This window comes from Lutra lutra, chromosome 7 (assembly GCF_902655055.1).
Source record: "Lutra lutra chromosome 7, mLutLut1.2, whole genome shotgun sequence".
In the NCBI taxonomy this organism is placed as follows: Eukaryota; Metazoa; Chordata; class Mammalia; order Carnivora; family Mustelidae; genus Lutra; species Lutra lutra.
In genome coordinates, this window is record NC_062284.1 from 119603390 (window position 1) to 119623683 (window position 20294).

The window sequence follows — 20294 nt, forward strand, 5'->3', positions numbered from 1 at the left end:
TGGCAAAGGCCATGTTTGTTTGTCTTAACTCTGAAACTGTTATTGACATAGATGAAGTGTTACTTTTATTAGCTGATCATTACACAGCTTGTATTTGCTGGGTTCCTTTGCATATAATTATGATGTGAAATCTCCTTGTAAGAGTATCTGTCAATAGTGTAATTGACTTTACAGTGTTGACTTTTTACTCAATAACCTCAGAGATCGGCCCATCCTTACTCATTGGAAACCTGCATATTTTTACATTTGCCTGGGCATGGAGTCCTCAAAACATACTATCCTCAAAATGACTCTCACACATCTTAAAGTTTTATGCCTGTGTCTTCGGTTTTCCCAGAGACATTGCTTGCAGAGAATACACTGGATGGAACAAACGATTAGAGCCGTAGGAGAACTGTTTCTGGCCCTCTTGGGAAACAGGAGCCCAAATTTCTTACATTTATAGCATTATGGGCTGCCTCCCAGGTAGGGGCCATTTAGAAACTCTCTGGGATCTGGGCCCCCTTGCTTTCAACTCTGAGGGCTCTTTTTGACCCCAAGTAATCATTCAGGTGGTAGAGAGGAATTAATGTCCCAAGTTTTGCCGAAGAGGACTGGGAGGAAATTGCTGGGGGTGGAGGTCCTTTATAAGGCAGCAGAGCCAGAAATTACACACAAGAACTCAGGAACCAAGTTTCCCCAGTCCTTACCCTGTGGTTGTGTGTGTGTGTGTGTGTGTGTGTGTGTGTGTTCCTGGGCTTCTCATGAGAAAAGCAGTCTCACGGAATATTAGGGTAATGCAGAGTTCCGTGCCTGGCGCATGGTATGCGTTAAGTAGGTGTTTGATAAAATAGATAACATGGAAAAACACACAACCCAGGGCAAAGGACTTGAATAGACATTTCTCCCAAGAAGAAAATACAGATGGCCAAAGCACATGAAAAGATGCTTGGCATCGCTAATCATTAGGGAAATACAAATGAGAACTTTGAGATAGCCACCTCACACCTATTAGGATGACCCGTAGCGACAGCAGAAACTAACAAGTGTTGACGAGGATGTGGAAGACTTGAACCCCTTGTACGCTGTTGGTAGGGATGTAACATGGTGGAGCTGTTGTAGAAAACAGTATGGCGATTCCTTAAAAAATCAAATTACCATATGATCCAGCAAGTCCGCTTCTGGGTTTGTACCCAGAAGAACCAAAAGTAGAGTCTTGAAGGGATATTTGTTCATCCATGTTCATAGCAGCGCTATTCACAATACCTAAAATGTTTAAGCAACCCAAGGGCCCATCAACAGATGAATGAATAAGCAGTATGTGGTGTATACACAGAATGGAGTCTCATTCAGCCTTGAAAAGGAAAGACATTCTGATACATGCTACGGTATGGATAAGCCTTGAGGACATTAAGTGAAATAATCCAGTCACAAAAAGACAAACGCTATGTTCTACTTATGTGCGGTATTTAGGATAGTCAGCATCCTACAGACAGGAAGTAGAAGGGTGGTTGCCAATGGCTGAGGGGAGGAAGGAGTGGAGAATTAGTGTTTATTGGGGACAGGGTTGCAGTTCTATAAAATGAAGAGTTCTAGAGTTGGCTAGTGGTGGTGGCTGCACAGTGTTCTGAATACATTCGATACCCCGACCTGTAGAATTGAAAATGGTTAAGACGGTACGTTTTTTGTGTTTGTGTGTTTTAACACAGTAAAACCAATTGGGGAAAAAAATAAAGTTAATAATGTGGGGAGCCTTGGATTCATCCAGCCTGCCCTCCACACACCTTCCCAGGTCCCCTTTCTGAGCACCTGAAGCGTAGCCGCAAATCCCAGGAAAAGGCTTAGATTGAGTGTCTTACGCCCCCTTCAGGACAGTGTACATCTGTGCCCAAGCCATTGTCTTTAAGGAGTGGGAGCCGTCATCTGAACCACAGCAGTTTATAAAATTACAAGAAAGTTCCATCCAGTCACCTTCTAAAGCTTCTCAACATTATTTGGACCTCAGATGGAAACTACAGTTCCCATGGAACAGGAAGCGAGTCAGGAATTAATGGTCTTACTCTAATACAAAGCATCAGTGCCTGAGGTGCTGTCAGAATGGGACATCAGGAAAACTCCTCTCAGCCTAAGATCTGCTCCTGGTCACCTAACTGTGTCTTTCTCCTTGAGAAGGTGTTTGTCACAGGAGTACGGTAAGCTGACAACGTTCAGTTTTAAGATAGGGTATAGTCTAACAACAGAACTTGAAGGAAGATTTGCCCCTGGTCTTTCTTTTTCTTTTTTCCTTTTTTTTTTTTTTTTTTTTTTTTTTAAAAGGAGACAAAGCTTTGCCCTTCTCTGCTTTTTAAGTAATCCCTACACCAACCTGGGGCTCGGATTTACAACCCCAGGATCAAGAGGAGCATCCTCTGCTGACTGAGCCAGCCAGGTGCCCCTGGGCTTGCTTTTTTATTAATTAAAGTATAGTTGACACACAATTTTCCATTAGTTTCAGGTGTACAACATAGTGATTGGACAAGTCTGTACATTGTCCTGTGCTCACAACAGGCAAAGTTAACCATCTGCCACTGTCCAACGCTGTCACAATATCATTGACTATTCCCGATGCTGTACCTACTACTGGTCTTTTTGTATTGTATTTTGGTTTGTTTTAAAAACCGAGCACCTGTCGCTTCTGTCTTCTGAAATCATGGTCTTTGAAGGCAGTTCTGAAAGTCAGAACTGAAACTCAGGAACTCAGTATTAGGTTATGCTTTATGGTAGGAAGGAGAGGAGGAAATACTTCAGGAAGAGTATGGCTTATTTTTAATTTCTTTCTAAATTCATTATGAAACTGTAGGAATTTGTTCATTTCACCAAAGTTTTAAGATTTATTGGCATAAAGCTATCATCTTTTAAAATACCTTTGTGGGGCGCCTCGGTGGCTCAGTGGGTTAAGCCGCTGCCTTCGGCTCAGACGATCCCGGGTCCTGGGTTGAAGCCCCACATCGGGCTTTCTGCTCAGCAGGGAGCCTGCTTCCTCCTCTCTCTCTGCCTGCCTCTCTGCCTACTTGTGATTTCTCTCTGTCAAATAAATAAATAAAATCTTTAAAAAATAATAATAAAATAAAATAAAATACCTTTGTAATTATGTTCCTTTTTCAGTCCTTATTTCATTTTAACATCACCTTTTTTTGCTTAATCTTGCCCTACTTTTTTGGTTTTCCTCTCAAAGTCAATTTTCACGTTGGTTTTTGGTTTTTGGTTGTTGTTGTTTTTTGGGGGGGGTTGGTTTGTTGTTTTGTTTTGTTTTTTTCATTTATAATTTGCTTTCTCTTTATAGGTTTACTCTTTTTCTCTTTGCCTGGATTGGTTACTTTCATTTTAAACTTTTCTTCTTTTTCTATAAAAATGTAAGGTTATAATATCCTTGAAACTACTGCCTAGTGCTGTCCCATAAGTTTTGATACCTGTTATTTTCATCATTAACAGTGCAAAGTATTTTCTAATTTCTATTTTGATTTCTTTGACTCAGAGGTATTTTTAGGAGCGTGTCTTTAAATTTCCAAACTGAGGAGAAGGTGATTGTTTCTTATTTTTGTTTTTAGTTACCTCTTCAACACTGATTTTTTTAACTACCAGACATTTGTGGTCAGGGAGTTGTTCTGTAAGATACTGCTTCTTCGCAATTTGGGAAATTTGCCATATGGTCTAGTATGTGTTGGTTTTTATGAATATTCTATGTGTGCTTGAAAATAATACACCTTCGTCACTAACACATGTTTTGTCTATGTCCATTAGATCAAGTCTGCATACTAACCCTGTGTGTGTGAGAGAGAGGAGGGGGCGCACACTTGATTAATTGGATACTGAGAATGATGTATTAAAATCTCCCATTACAATGTGGATTTGACCGTTTCTCCTTGTAGCTCTTTCAGTTTGGTCTGTATATATTCTGAAGCTATCTTATTGGAGGTATCCATGTTTAGAACTGTTTTATCTTCCTGGTGGTTTGAACCTTTATGAATGTTTAATGACTCTTTTTATCTGTAGTAATGATTTTTTGCCTTAAAAATCTGTCTTCTCTGGTTTTAATATAGCTACACCGGCCTGGCATGAGACAACATTTTCCATCCTTTTACTTTTAACCTTTTTTTGTCTTTGTGTTTTAGGTTTTTTTCCTTAGAAACAAATGGCTTTTTAAATTTTTTCTGTGTTAATGATCTTCACCGTTTACTGAAGATTTTTAGCCCCTTTTTAAATAACATATTTGGATTTCTTTCTACCATTTTATTTTGCATTTGTTTGCCCCGCTATTTCCAGATTCTTTTTCCTTTCTTGCATTATTTTAAATGGATCAAGAGTCTCCCATCCCTCATTTTCTTCCTTCTAATGGTTTAGAAGTTAATACATTTTGTTTCTCTTCTTTTAGTGTTGATCCCAGAACTTGTAGCATGAATATTTTAAAATGTTTAAAGTTAATCAATACTTTTAACCTCTTGATCGATACAAGGCCCTTAGAATGCTTTAACTGCTATTCTCTCTGCCTCCCAAATGATGTGTTACATTTGTCCAGTACTTTGGTTCTATTTCAGGTTTTTTTTTTTTTTCTTAAAGTCATTCAGTTATTATCATCATTGTGCTGTTCAGTCAATGCTTGATTACAGGAGCACTGGGTGTGGTACATAAAAAATGAATTTTGGAACACTGAAAAAAATTAAATTTAAAAAATACTTGATTACATTTTCTTTGCTTATCCTTTTTTCTTGCATCTCAGACCTTTCTTTTTGGATCATTTTCCTTTTTTCCTGAAATATATTCTTAAGAAGTTCCTTATAGTGAGTCTCTGCTTTTAGTTAAAGCCCTAATGACTTCTTGCCTGAAAACACTTTTATTTTGCCTTCATTCTTAGAAGATAATGTTACTGCGCATATAGTTCTAGTTTGACCATTCTTTCCTCCCTCTCTAACTTCAAGAATGTTTTTCCACTTTCATCTATTTTGCTTGTTTTATCTCAACTGATACTCCTCTTTATTTTTTTTTAAAGATTTATTTATTTTTATTATTTTAGAGAGAGTGCACGTGTGGGGGGAGGGGCCAAGGGAGAGGGAGAAAATCCTGATCAGACTCCCCGCTGAGCACAAAGCCCACCTCCAGGGCCCAGTCCCACCTCAGCGCTCTGTCCCAGGACCCTCCTGTCACAGCCGGAGCCGAAATCAAAAGTCAGATGCTTAACCAACTGAGCCTCCCAGGCTCCCTGCTGATACTCTTTAGATGAAATGTTTTCTTTCAGCTACTTTTGTATCTTGTCTCTCTTTCCTTTTAAATGTCTACAGTTGGAGGAGCACCTGGGTGGCTCCGTCGACGGGCGCCTGCCTTCGCTCAGGTCACGTCTCTCGGTCAAATAAATAAACAAAAATCTTTTTTTTTTTTTTAACGTCTACAGGTCAACTATCATGTGTCCAGATACACATGTCTTATTATTTATCTTCTATGGTATTTGTTGGTTAAGTCTGAAGATTGGTACCTTTCATCAAAAGGAGAAAATCCTCTGCCCGTTTTCTCTTCAGGCATTTGGGTCCTCGCCCACGTTCTGTTTCATTCTGGAACTCCAGTTGGATTTACATTGGCTCTTGCTGTGTTCCATGTTGCCCGGTCTTCTTCTGTATTCCTCTTTGTCTCTGCTGTGTAGTATATAGTCTCTTTAGATTCATCTTCCAGTTCACTGCTTTGCTTTTCTTTTTGTTTATTTTTTTGTCCTTTTTCTTTTTTCTTTCTTTCTTTCTTTTTTTTTTTTTTTTACTTATTTTTCTCCTTTGGTTTCATGGAGGTTAATTTCAGGAATTGTAGTTGTGGTTTTTTTTGTTTTTGTTTTTTTAAAGATTTTATTTATTTGTCAGAGACAGAGGGAGAAAGAGCGAGCACAGGCAGACAGAATGACAGGCAGAGGCAGAGGGAGAAGCAGGCTCTCCGCCAAGCAAGGACCCCGATGTGGGACTCGATCCCAGGATGCTGGGATCATGACCTGAGCCGAAGGCAGCTGCTTAACCAACTGAGCCACCCAGGCGTCCCCAGAAATTGTAGTTTTTTCATTTCAAGCAACTCTGATGCTTTCCAAACTCTGTCTAGGTTTCATGATCTAATCTTCCTTTCTGTTGCTTTTCAATTCCCTCTTATTTCTGTGCACATGCTTGACATCGTGTATCTACTTCACTGTCCCCCAGCTTGACAGTTCAGATTCTATAGTTGGTTTTTCTGTTGCCTCTGCCTTATGGTGGCCTATTTCTTTTGTGGTTTTTTTAATTTGTTTGTTTGTTTTTATAAACCCATGTTCTTTAAGGTCTTATCTGTGGGAATTCTTTATGGCCTGAGATTAAAGAATGTTCTTCCAGAAAGTGTTTGCATTTTCTTCTAGTAGGCACCATTGGGCACTTTAAATTAAATTCAGTTTGAGGTCTTTGGGTCCCCATAGTGGAATTCTGGCCTCAACCCCACGAGACTCAAGGCTTGTGGTTAAAAAATCTCAGGGGAGGCCTTTCTTACTTTGCATCCCATCTGGAGTGGAGGTTAAGACTGGCTTTTATCCCCATTGTCTGCCTGTGGTGGGCAAGTGACTTTTCCCTGGAACCTCACTGAGAGTATCATCTTTCAGATGCCTTAGCTTTTTCATTTATATGACATTTTTACATTTATTCATTCCTAGTGGCCTGTTTGCTGGTATGTTTGGTGATTTTTAGGTTATGAGCTTTCTACTTGAATGTTTGATTAACCTTAGTATGGGGGAATCCTGATGGCTGAAATTCAGGTTGTGTGCTTCAAGAGAGGATTTGCTTTCAAAACTTATGTTGGATGCCCAGGGACCACCTCGATCCCCTTCGAGGAGCCATAGTGAGCTACCAGAATCAGTCTTCTGCCACTCTGTTCCCATCACCATAAGTTTCGGCTCTTGTTCTACTCTTGTTCTAGAGTAGGCTCATCTGCTCTGGGGAAAGCCTGGTTTTCTTGGTTGTCTGCTGCTCCCGTTTCAGATTTTGTCCCTTTATTTTTAAGTTTTGTGTGTATGTGACGTTCTCTTGGTACACGTGTTTGCATGGGTTCCTGAGTCCCCTTATTTTCAATGAAACCAGCAGTGAATTAAAACTGTGTTGCTGTATTATGCCCAAGATCTTTTGTGTGATAGCCGGAAGAGTGCCTTCCAGATGTTTTTTCTGCCTTCTGGCTAGAAGTGAAAGCTCCCAGCCATCTCTTGTCTTCCATGTCTTTCTACCTGTGTTTGGTTTTAGACCGAAGCACTGAACTAGCTCCAGCGCTGGCCCTGATTTCATGATCCCATTAATTGCATGCCGAAGTCCAGAGCTCTCAGGTCAGTCCCTTACTTAAGAGGACAACTTCACCCTAAATGATGTTGTCTAGGTCTAAAACTATTGGTTCCAGAGAAGACCCTTGGGCCCAGGTGCAAAGTGGAGGTGATAACGTATGGTTAGACAAATAATGAACCAACAGAGAAGACTGCAGAATGGCCATGTCTCATTAGAAGCCGTACTTTGACTTGTTGGTTGCAAGCATTGCTCATTTTCAGCCTGAACTAATGTGATTTCTCACCTTTTATGTTTGCTATTGCCCATCAGTTTGATAAGAAAATGCATACCAGCTTTTTGAAATTAACATGAATGCTTTGAGTGGTGTACATGTAAACTCAGCTACGTCTGAAAAATGGCAGGCGGTTCTCAGGCGCATTTCAGTGAATGATTTTTGAAGAGGTGCTTAGATTCTTACCTTCCAATGTGTTCGGGATGACCGGTTCCTGCTTCTAAGTATGTGGTGTCCCGTAGTGACGACCCCTGGCAGCCGGAGGTGTTTGACACCAAGTCAGTGGAGCTGGCTCGTGCCGCCACCAACAACATCACATCAAGTTATTCATAATTGAAGGAGCTTGTCACTCCCTGCCGAGTGTGTGTGTAATTTATGGATTATGCACCCATGCTGCAATCTCAGGGGAAGTTAATTTTATCCCCGGAGAGAGATACATTTATATTTTAATTCCTGCTCCCTGAACTTAACATCTGCCTACCTGTTTTATCCAGAAATACGGTCAGTGGGTGTGTTGGTCTCCTTACCTGAGAGAGACAGAAAGATATTTCAAATTCCTGCTTGAGCTGTCTTTGAGAACTAGCTGGGGCACCGTGCACCAGTCACAGGAGTTCCTGAGTTTCTGTTTGTTTCATCTGCAAAGCGGTTGGTTGAGTTAGGCCAGTGTCCCAGCGTGTGGATTTTGGAATCACTGTTGGCATGATTCCAGGGGGGACCAGAGACCTTGTCCTACGTGTTCATGGGCTATCCAAGTGACTTTTCGTCTGTTCTCCATTTGACTATAGTGTGTCTTTAGTACTTCCCTCAGGCTTGTTTATCTCCTTTAAGAAAAAGAAGTTCTAGAAGTTTCTTTCATTGCTGTCATTCTAGCATATATCTCCCACCCCCTACTCCAAACTTTTTACTCAAAAAAAAATGTCTTAACCAGTAGGAAAGAAGAAAGAAAAGCACAATGAACACCGTATGCCTTTTACCTAGATTCCCTAGGAATTAACTTTTGGCAGTGCTTGCCTTACTCCATACTCTCGCTTCCATGATTCTCTCTCCCTCTCTCTTTCTGTGTTCCGAAGTATCCTGTTCTGCTCAACTGTTGTAGTGAAGTGAATTATAAGCCCCATGTTGTTAACAAATGAGGATTCAGAACTAAATTGCTTTTCTAAAAAAGCCAGCCATAGCCCGATTTATTCATCCAAGTGTCGTGGGTTTCACTCTGAGACTCTTTTGTGCTAGTTCAGTAGACCAATTCTGGATTTTACAGCAGTTACCTGAAACGACAAAGATCAAGAGACCCATTCTCTGAGACTTGCAATTTCATTTGTTTAATAACTATTAATAGCTACCAGTGCAATTAGTTACATTTATTGAGTTTCATATTTGGAAACACCTCAAAGTCATCTTTTCCTAGCCACTTCTGTGCACCCGAGACGGAGCCAAGAAACAGGAAGTCTGCAGAAAACAGATATCGCAGGGGCCATTCCCCAAAGCTCAGGGGCTGTTTACCCTCCAAGCCTGTGAGGAATTCCTCTCTTGGGTCCTCTTTCCTCTTCCTTTATCCCATGTCCCCATAAGCCGCCCAACCCAGAGTAGAGAAAAAAACAAGAGTGCTCAGATAAGCCCGTCACAGCGCAGGAAGCCCCGGTGAGCCGTCCGATGACAACAGAGGAAACCAAGGCAGAATTCTCAAGCAGCACTGAAGAGCCATCCTCTGCGCTCGGAACTTTCCATTTCATCATCGCTCTGCCCTGTAAGGGAGTTGAGCCCACTAATAGGCAAGGCTGCGCTGTGAACAGAAGCCTGTCTGTCTGGAGAGCCAGGCTCTTTCTAGAAGGGCCAGGCAGAGGTGCTGCGGATCCTGGGCTTTAGAGTGCAGGACCTCTCTGGAGACTGCTAGGACTCCATTGTGCAAATGAATTGTCATTGTGCAGCCTTGACATTGCTGGGGTTGAGCTTGATCTCTAGGCATGTAGCACAGGTTGACTTTGGATAATGGCCCTCCTGCCTTTTGCTGGTGCATATTACGGTGGGATTTCTCACCACCCGCTTCCATTTTGCTGACCGCCCATCGCAGGCCCTGGGACACCAGGAGGGCGACTCCTTCACTCCCTGCTGTACCATGTACATCAAGGACTCTCCTCCCCTTTCACTTTCTCCCTGGGCTGCAACCAGGGTCTCAGTGAGCCTCAGGGCCCACAGGGATGGCAGGAAAGAGAGGGTAACAGCTCGTGACCAAATCTTCTTGTTGGGCCCAACCCCGTAGGCTTTCCACAGGTGCCTTATGTTCAGGGACTGTCCAGTGAGGCATGTTGGGGGAGACCCACAATATCTTCCCAGACTTCATGCTCTCTGCCACACAATCCCATCTGCTCTTACACTTGCTCAGTATATCTTCTGTGTCCACTCTGCACCTGACTCTGGGGGACATACCATGACTGGGCCCTGTCTTCTGGAGCTAACACTCTAATGGGAAGCACAGAGCTCGCAAAGATGGTGGGACGTGCCCTCTGCGGAGAGAACATAGTAGGAGTGCGTATAGCTGGGAGTTTGTAGGAAGGAAGAAAGGAAGGAAAAGCGTGCTCATGTACCCCAGGTCTCCTAGAAGGACATCATTGGGTGAATAGGCTTACAGGACACAGGGCCAGCACCGTGCAGTAGAACCCCTCTCCTTCCTGCCCCAGACCTTCAGCCCTCATGTCCGAGGTCAGATGACATATCTTCCACGGGCCTTTCCCTTGCCCTGCATCTGTCCCCTCCAGCTGGAAGTAACCCTTTTCACTCTTGTGTATTCATCTCTCATCACCACCTCTTCTGAGCACCTACTGTGTCCTGTCAGTGGCCAGGCCCTGGTCCCCATGGACGGGCGTTCCCTCCCATCCTCAGCCCCACAACGAAGTGGGTGCAGTTCCCCATCCCTTTGCCAGTACGGAAGCACGGGGGGTTCAGTTCATCACTCAGATGTAGAGACACGAGACGGTAATCTATGTTGTGGTAAGTGGTGTGGGGTCCTGATGGGAGTGTGTGGAGGGGACCTGGTCATAGTGAAATCAGAAAAACAGCCTATGTCCGTCGGATTGTACCAAGAGCCCATCTTGAGACTCAGACCTTGGTCTTAATCCCATCTCTGCTACATACTAGCTGTGTGGCTTTCCAGGAGTCAGTGGAGTAGGGATGCTCATGCGCACGTCACGGAGCCAGATGCAGCCTTCCTTGTGGATGGCACATGGCGTCTGGCAGGCGGTCAGAGTAGCAGGTAGTAACTTACGCTCTCTCACCTGTGAGTAACCGCGACTTGCTTCTCTGTTCTACTGGAAGCATCTTCGCGACAGCTTCTATCTCATCCCACCATAGATGGCTCCTTGGGACCCCCCCCCCCCCCCCCCGAGGCCGTGCTGTTGTATGAGGTCTTCTGTGAATGTTTGCAGGATGAGCGAGGGAGGGAGGGAAGGCGCAAGTGAATCGTTGTCACCACACAGCAGGCAGCCCTTTCAGCTGAGCCCTGGGTTTGGTGTCCTGACAAAAGTCTCCCGATGTCGCAGCTCTGGGAGACATGGGTCCGGATTTGGGACGCCATCTGCAGAGTAGGGCTGCCTGCAGGTCCCAGGTGGGCAAAGCACCGGGCTGCAGGTCGGGGGGCCACAGAAGTGAACGAGGGGGGCTAACCGGTGTGCTCTCTGTGTCGTCCTCCCCATTCCCCACCCCCGCCGCCCCGTCTGCAGGAACGGCCTCGGAGGCTGCCGGCTGCGGACTGAGAGCGAGCCGTCGTGCGGCTCCCCGGTGGTCAGCGGCGACCCCAAGGAGGATCACAACTACAGCAGTGCCAAGTCGTCCAACGCCCGGAGCACCTCGCCGGCCAGCGACTCGGTCTCCTCCTCCTCGGCCGACGACCACTACGAGTTCGCCACCAAGGGGAGCCAGGAGGGCAGCGAGGGCAGCGAGGGCAGCTTCCAGAGCCACAGCGAGACGGAGGAGGATGACCGCAAACACAGCCCCAAGGAGGCCAAGGACGCCCTGGGGGACAGCGGCTACGCGGCCCAGCACAAGAAGCGCCAGCACTTGGCCAAGGCCCGGAAGGTGCCCAGCGACACGCTGCCCCTCAAAAAGAGACGCACGGAGAAGCCCCCCGAGAGCGACGACGAGGAGATGAAGGAGGCAGCGGGCTCACTCCTGCACTTGGCAGGGGTGCGGTCCTGTTTGAACAACATCACCAATCGGACGGCAAAGGGGCAGAAAGAGCAAAAGGAAACCACAAAAAATTAAAAACAAGTCACTGATTTGTTTTGAACTTTCGGCCATTTGGTTTTAGCATGTCAGGAGATTTCTAATGATTTGTGGCAATATCAGCAATTTATTGTGTTTTTCTTTTTTTGTTGTTTTTTTTTTCCTTTTTTTTTTTTTTTTGGTTTGGTATTCTTTCTTTCCTTTTCTTTCCTTTTTTTTCTTCTTTCTTTTTTTTTTTAATTTGCCCCTCCTTTGTTCTGAACCCTTAAGAATTTTATTTTTAAAGGAGATTGAAGCCATAGAACTCATATTGACACTCAGCTGTTTTACAAAAGCTTCTCATTATCTGAAGACAAAACCGAAAAAGCCAAAATTACCATTGCTTCCTCCAGCTTTGTCAGAAACATGTGGCTGACTCCATAGGGATGCCAGCGATCGTGCCACAGGGACACACATTCGGCACCTAGAAGGCACGTGTGCAAAGTCATCGTCGATCAGGCCCAACCCTTAGGTTTAAAAGGTCAGCACGGCCACCCAGTTGGGGTTGCTCAGTGAATGCGTATAAAGGGACTGGGGACAAGGAAGGACCTGGTCCCCTGCAAGCAGACCCAGGCTCGTAGCGTGGGGCACCCAGCTGTGCTAGGAGAACCCTTGTCCTTGCTGTGGGTTTCATTGCCATGAAGTGTGCAGGGGTGGGTGGGCAGGGTTGGGGTGGGGGGTCTCCAGTCCTTTGTGCTTCTTCGCTGTGAAGCCTAGTAGCATCCGAGGAGGTAGACACACTGGACCACTCCTTTTATACCAGTTGTCAATGACTAAGGAGAGGAAACTGGGTCAGTTTTTAGTGACGTAATTCATCATTGAATTTTGTTCTGTATTAAATTATGGAAAATTCCACAAGCCATAAGCCTGAAGGTTGGCCCTGCGCGTGTGCATGCGCAGACACACACACACACACACACACACACACACACGCAAGAAAGAACTCGTGCAGAGAACAAGCTATGTCTTCTTAACTGCCCAAGTGAAAATCCAGTCTAGGAAAGTACAATAGCTGTTAAGGAAGAAAATAATGGTACAGGTCTTTTCCTGTCTGTCAAAACTATTTGATCCGAGTGAAAAAACAAAAAGCTACAGAACCTGCCATTAGTATTGTGGTGTATTTTTAAAAGATTAAAGGCACATTGATGGACAAACAGAAGTAAAAACATGGCAAAAAAAAAACACAAAAATCAAAAAACTCCTATACTGCCCTCAAAATGGAGTTTGCAATTAATGTCAGTCAGGAGTCATCTTTGCAAAAATCAGTGATTTCCACATTCAACCAGTGTAGCCAGCAGAAATTTCTGATCCACAATGCATGGATTCCTTTGAAAAAAGAAAAAAAAGAAAAAAGAAAAAAAAAAAAATCACAAAACACAAACTTTTTTTTATTCAAAAATAACAAAGTTCTTGTAAGGTAAATAATGTATTTAGCATGAAGCATGAATTATTTTCATATAAATATAGAAAATAGAGAAAAGGCTATGCCTCTAATTTTTAAGCCCTTAGGCTTAGAGTTTCTTTTGGTTTTTCTCTTTTTTTTTTCTTTCTTTCTTTAATTTTTTTTTTCTGGGTTTTTTTGTTTTTGTTTTTGTTTTCCCAATTATTTTGTTTTGGTTTTTTTGAAGCAGGTGTTTAAGGTTTAACCTTCTTCAGGGACAAATTCTGACTGTTGGGGAATCTTACTCTGCAATATAAAATATCTTCATGTTCTGGTAGGGCCTGGATGGTGGAGCTCTGTACTGCCTTGTCTGCACTTCAGCCCCTGACCCCCTGATTCTCTGTTGAAAAGTGTGTCCTTTCTCTTTGTCTGTACGTGTTTACCATGACGCAATAATTTGAGGGCAAACTTAGTAGTGAGCGTGTATGATAGAATTAAGAGAATTATGGGACGCTGACTTGAGAAAACCATTACCGTGATTTGGTTCTAGCAAAAAGGCAGTGAATTATTATGCAAATTAGCCAGAAGAAGGGGAAACACGCTAATGGGCCTTATTGGATGAGGGTGTGAGTTAGGGTATGCGTGAAGGAGGAAGTGACACGGGTGTCAGAAGGACCAGCCCCAGACGGTTTTCCTGTATCGCCGTCTCACAGTGGGAAGGAGGGACTGGCCACCTCTGTCACCTGAGCCCATGAACCAACCTGGAATTAAGCCCACCTAGATTGTGAGAGCTGAATTTAGACAACGGGATGATGTCACGCAGACCAGGAACGCCTGTTATCTTTGCCTAAAAGAAATTATCTTGGGAGATCCAGAGAGAGAGAGACCTCTCAAAGAATATGATCTTCCACCCATGTGGAGGGGAATTGTAAAACACAAATGGGAAAACCCACTACCGGGGCTCAGGGCGTGGTGGTGAGGGAGAGCGAGGGCATGGGGGAGACAGAGTCGTGGCCCGTCGGGGAGCCCAGAGGCCAGCCGCAGCCAGCACAGAGGGAACGAGGCTGGTGCAGACCCCATACTTTTGCTTCCTCCGGTTCCTGGCGAGAGAACCTGAAAAAAAAAGGTCTACGCCCATATGACAGGTCAAGTTCAGGACCTAAACCTGAATGCTTCCAGCCTATTTGTTCCAGGTGTAGATGGGGAAAGGATGTATTACCGAAGTGCTCTGTTCCCTCCATCTCCCCAAATAGCTGACACCCCAAAATCTGTGTCTGGGGTGTCTGGCGACACTCTGATACGTGTTGTCGCCTGATGAAGCCCGGGAGATACCCACTTCGGCCCCCACCCACACCCCTCCCTTCCCTGGGGTCAAGTTCAAACTTCCCTCCCGAAAGGCAGAGGTAGACATCCAGGACTGTTTCTGGCGGGGACTTCTTCCAATCAAAACCCCCACAGTGGGCTGTCTCCCCTCATTTCATTTTTCTAAAGGAGCCAAGGCCTCTTTTAGAAAATAATAAAATGCAATGTGTGTGATTTACTTTTCTGATCTCTTTGAGAAATAGATAAATATCTTATAAAAGTGTGTTCTTAACTTCAGAACCACTCTTTTTGCATAAATACCTCATCGGGCAGCTTTCTAAGTGTTATTTTCCTGGGTCTCCCTCAGCACCTGTATAGGAGCCGCAGGGTGACTTCTAGGGGAAACTTTAGTGAGGGTACTTTTTTCTATTTTTCTTCTGTTTTTGGAGGCATACACATTATGCATAACCAAAACAATGGCTCAATTGTGTTTAACTTTGTATTTTGATTGTTGAGAAAAAAAAAAAGTATTGATGTGTATGTGGCCGTTTGTAGTGAATTCATTGCAGAATGAGGTTGTCCATGTCCTTGCCAAGCCAAGGGGCAGGAGGCACCCTCTCTCACTCCCTCCTCCAAGAGCAGTAGAGGATTTAAGCACAAGCCTATTTGTGAAAGAATATTTTGCTCAAATGTAATTCACTTTAGTCTTGGAATTCCTTCCCAAACGTCAGGTGTTCTTTTAGCTTCCAAACTACCATATGTATTCATGAGTCTGACAGACCGCCTCAGCACCCTCCAAGGGGTGTGGTGTTTTTGCTTTCATTTCTCCTGCTGGGAGAAGTGGTGTTTTCCTGTGTCATTCCAGTATCACATACTCACATGGGGCAGGGGGGAGGGGGAGACGGGGAACTATAGCAATATTTAAAGATGCTTTGGAAAACAACCATTAACACATCAGCACCGTGACATCTACAATTACTTCCTGTTGGCCCTCGGACACATTTAAGAGAAAGAGACTGTACCTCTTTTCTCTTAAATGATATACACATAGACAGTTATTTTTATGCTACTCTAATTGTCTTTATCTTTAGTACTACGTGGAAAGGGTCTGCATCATAGATTTTTCCCAGCCTTATTATATGCCATAAGCTCCTATTTTCCTTCCCTCTCTAATCCATATACTTTTAAGAGTTCTTTGGTAAATAAAGCTGTCTATTTGAAACTCAAATGAACCAAACCCACATTTAGGTGGTGGTTTGAGATGGCCAAGACGACTGCGGCAGGTTTCAGTCTTGGGACTGAGCCTTTAAGAAGGGATGTGTCGGAGGCTTTTCCCAAGAGCTGATCTTTCTTGGAGAGGCATTTCAGCGTGTCTGGTCCTTGCTGGGTGCGGCCGTAGCTACTACAGGGCATTCTAGAAGCTGCCGTTGCGCTGAAGGGCATTGTTGCCCCGAGGACAACTTTAGGCTGCGGGCTCTGTAGAGTGCAAACCGTCCAGATGGCTTTCGTGCCCAGCTCAGTCCTGGGACACACTGGGCCTGCCCAGCCCCAAGTGCTACCAACTCACGTTTCAGTGACCCCCGCACTATGCAGGGGGGCTCTTAGCCTCTCGTTCAAAGGGCTTTTGGAGAAGGAATCAGAGTTCTGTACAAGTGACCTACATGGGAGGGTTTTCCATATGGGATTGGGTTAAATTCAATGTGACTTCTCTTTTCCCTTTAAACTTGATTCAGGTTGGGACTCGGTTTCTTTCTGGTGGATCACAGCTGCCCAGATGTTGCAATTTACTTTTATGTTTCTGTGGAGAAGTATTTTTCTTTCATCTTCAGGATTTTTGCCACCAAAAGAACACATTTGAACTCTGTGTCCCCTCTTGATTGTGACTTACCAGTGTTGACAGTTAAATCCTTAGTGTCGTAGGTCCCAGCCCTCCAATACTATATCAAACACTGTTATGCACATATGCAGCACTGTGATCTAATTTAAATAATACTTTTTTATTATTTATACTACTATATATAATATACATCAACACTTTTGCTATATAACCTAAGTGATGACCCTCTTTTAGTTACCTGCCAAACTCGGGACTTTGGTTTATATCGCAGTTAACACAGTTACAAAGTTGTAATGGTGTCTTTTCTTTGTAACAGAATGTGTAAATCAAAGTATATACATTGTGTGGTGTTCCTGTTTCTGGAGTTTCATGAGGATTTACACATGGCATTCAGTGTTCTGTATAGACCTACCTACCTTCGTGAATTCATCCGTTAACCCCTCTACCTTTGAGAGAGCACCAGAGGTGGTTAACTCCTTGTTTTCTCTCTCTTCTACTGGTTATTCTTGAATTAAGCACAGACTCGTCAGCTCGGTTGCTTTTATCATGAATAATGCGTGTGTGACCTTGACATTCTTCCACAGTTCAGCAAACAAGTGCTAGCTTCACTGACCAAAAATTAAGGAAGGAAAATACGATTTTCAAAATGATCCATCTTTTAACGGCCGAAACCAATGTGTCTATGGTGCTGCGTTTTGCTGTCTGTCCTACTTTTGAAATCAGACCTAGGTGAAAGATCACTTCTGACTTTACTGTGATATGCTCACAAGTACCCTTCCTGTTCGTTTCCTTAGCGTTGAAATCAAGACTATTTATTTGGAATACGTTCAACAGTGTTTTTCCACTGTTATTTCATTTGCAAAAGTTGAGAACAGCCTTCCCTACCTTTTGCAAATAACTGATACTCCATATTGGATTCGCACCGACTTCGATATGGTGAGCCTGTCAGACCTACAAATTGTATTTCATCCTTTCATTACTGTGGCCTGAGTTCCCCAACCCCCACCCCACCCCACCCCCCTTTTTTTTTAGATGAAACTTAGCACAATTTCAGTTATTTAAACATGAAGCATTTCTTGAGTCTGTATGTTGAGGCCATTACAGCTCCTAGCTGATTCAGTAGCCAATTTCATGCTGTGTTACTCACACTCACTACTTATTACTGCCATGGTGAAAATGTGGGGTGGGGGGGGGTGTATCCGGGTGTGTCTGGGAAGCATTACACACTTGTACATTTTTTTATACTCTGATTCTGTAACATTTCTGAGTTGCGTTTTTGTTTTACAGAAGAAAAAATAATAATAACGGTGATAAAGCAATCAGAAGACCAAGAGGTTACTATCAACGCTTAGGGTCGTCTGACCTTTGCTGGCCAATAGTCCTACATGGCCAAATGATAATTTACTAGAGTAATAATTTTTCAAAAGCCAATTTTTTTTTCTGTATGAAACTGCCAATATCATGAATAGAAAGGGAGAACCATAACAGAGAAAGGAAGTGACGTTCAGCTGTGTTTGTGTTACTAAAGGAGCGACGCAGAGGCAGGCACGATCAGCCCAGCTTTAGGGACCTGATGGTGTTGCTTTGGAGGGCTCCATATTTGCATTTCGCATTCTTCATATGTAATCATATTGCCAAAGACAAACTATTTCATCATTTATTGTAAATAACACTTTTCCCCAGACCTACCATAAAGTTTCTGTGATGTATTGTCTTCCAGTTGCAATAAAAATTACTGAGTTGCATCGATTGAAGAACAACGCCATGTCGTCTGTGTGCACTGCGGTCCGTATGCAAATGCCGAGCAGTAAAGTCATTTCTGTGTCTCACCAGCACTAGGGTGTGTGTGCCGTTCTTTACAGTTCGATTTTTTTTTTTTTTTTTTTTTTTTTTTTAGGGTCTCAGCCACACTTTCTGGACCCACCCATCCCTGTGCATGCTTCCCTTGTGGGGAAAAAACACAAACACACACACACCCCTTTTGCAAATACACAAACTCCCCGCCAGAGGCTGTTCTCACTTGTGGCTCTCAGCTCTGGTCCAGAGAGTCACTAGACAGCAAGCCTCCCAACACAGAACTTAGAGCTTGTTAAGACAGATTCTGCCTTTCATCTGGAAGCTGGCAAACAATACACTAAAATTCTGCTTTGGGGCTAGAGCCTGCCAGCCTCTCCCGGGTCTTGAGGGTTTCTTGTGATAACTTTTCTAACCCTTAGACTTTCTTCTGTAGATTTAAGCTATCACCAGCCGTGACCCTCACAATACACCCCAGAGCCGGCAAGGAGATGGATGGCCGGAAGGAGTGGTCAGACAATTAATAGATCTTGGGGCCCCCCGTCACCATGCTGGAGGAGCAGAAAGGGTGTTATCTCTTGTCTTGTTTTCGTCTCTGTAGCCTGTAGGTCTGTGGATTCCCACAGAAGCAGCAGGAACTCCAGGGAGCTGACCCGCACACTGTCTGCTGGGCCCCCACATCCGCCGCTGGTGTCTTAGCCCCTAACTCCTGTGGTTGAGGTGTTATTGCGAGGTGGGGGAGGGGTGCATCTATTCCAGCGAGCCCACTAGAAGCCCCCTCCCCCCAAGACTTCTCAACGTGGTCACCCAGGACCCCACATATTGGCATTGCTGCCATTGCCGATCCCACTGCTAAAATCATCTAAGAAGCTGTGCTGTCTCCTCCCAGATGACAGACCTTCAGTATTTAGGGAAGGAAGAGTGGTTGGGAACAAAAGCAGAAAGTCCTTTGGGTCAATCTGATGAATCAGGTAGTTGACCAAGTTGAGTATGCTCAAGGTCAAGTGTAACGGGTGGGCGGCCTCAATAAAAAGCCCATATTGAATGTGTTTCCTAAGTGAACCTCAAGGTGGTTAAAAAAGAGACTCCCAGTTAGACTGAACGTCCAAATACCTGAGGGAACTCTGTCCAAATGAGAACACCTCCAAATGCTCATAGGACCTCCAGAGGCCAACAGACCATCCCACGGAAGAGAGGAAGGGCGGAAATCTGGTACTCAGTTGTGACCTGCAGTGAAGACCAAAATGCAGGTCCTCTGGGGTACACTCCGGCGTAAGGGAGAAAGAAGACAAGTAGCAAAGACTTGAAATAAGACCACGGCAGTACGAAAAAAACCGCACCAAAGTCAAACTCATCAAATTAGGTATTGCATATTATTTCTGGTAATGATGCTTATGCTATCCTTTCAAGGCACTTCTCTTTTTTAATTCAAGAAGCATCATGTAGTGCCAATCCTATCCCAGTGACAGGTGGGTGACAGTGACAGGTGGAGCCAGCCTTGAAGGGACTTGCAAACTAGTGGAGTCCTGAGCTGACGTGGAAGGCAGATGCTCAGGCTTAAATGACCCCCAAAGGGGTTGAGGCCATTCTTTCTGGAGCAGAGCTTCCTGAGGGTTAAGCAGGGGCAATCTTATTGGAACAAGTTCAAAGTATTGCCAGGTGACTGGTTTGAAAGGACAGCACTCGGATGTGTCTCTAAGCTGCTTCTATGTGTGTTCACTTCCTTACTCTCCATTCACGTGCCTCCCCATCTGGGGTCTCTGCCCTCAAGATGGCACCCGGCCACCGCCTCCTCCCTCTTCAATTCACACCCCAATTCCCGAAAAGAGGTCAACAAAGGATGACCAGTGTCTTTATTTTATTAAAAGCAGCTTGGTGTAAATGCAGAGAAAGAAGAAATCAGGGGTACTAATAAAAGTCACACTTGTAAGGGACTTTCTGTCCTTCCTGCCCTGGTTTTAACTGCAGCATTCGCTAGGCTGTGCTGTGCATTTGGTTGGAGAGCTCTATGTCAAAGTGTTCTTGGAGCCAAACTAGACTCTGCCTTGAAAATGTAACGATTTGCTGGATAGATGCGTTATTTGATATCTAAAAAATACGTAAGCTCTCCTTCTAATTTTTAGGTAATCTAGTTGCAGCTGTCCCTGCAGTTAAAAATTCATCCTGGACAATTGAAAA

General features: G+C 44.2%; 1 protein-coding gene across 5 annotated transcripts in view; it reads left to right on the forward strand.

The window, feature by feature from the left end:
• The window catches only part of FOXN3 (forkhead box N3), a 400340-nt gene extending 382258 nt beyond the window's left edge, over nt 1-18082 (forward strand). For all 5 annotated transcript variants that reach the window (XM_047738590.1, XM_047738593.1, XM_047738594.1 and 2 more), the window contains one exon: nt 11262-18082. In XM_047738590.1, the coding sequence (XP_047594546.1) occupies nt 11262-11802 (541 nt within the window). In that variant the 3' untranslated portion in view covers nt 11803-18082. The remainder of the gene's footprint in view (nt 1-11261) is intronic.
• Nucleotides 18083-20294: the final 2212 nt, after the last annotated feature.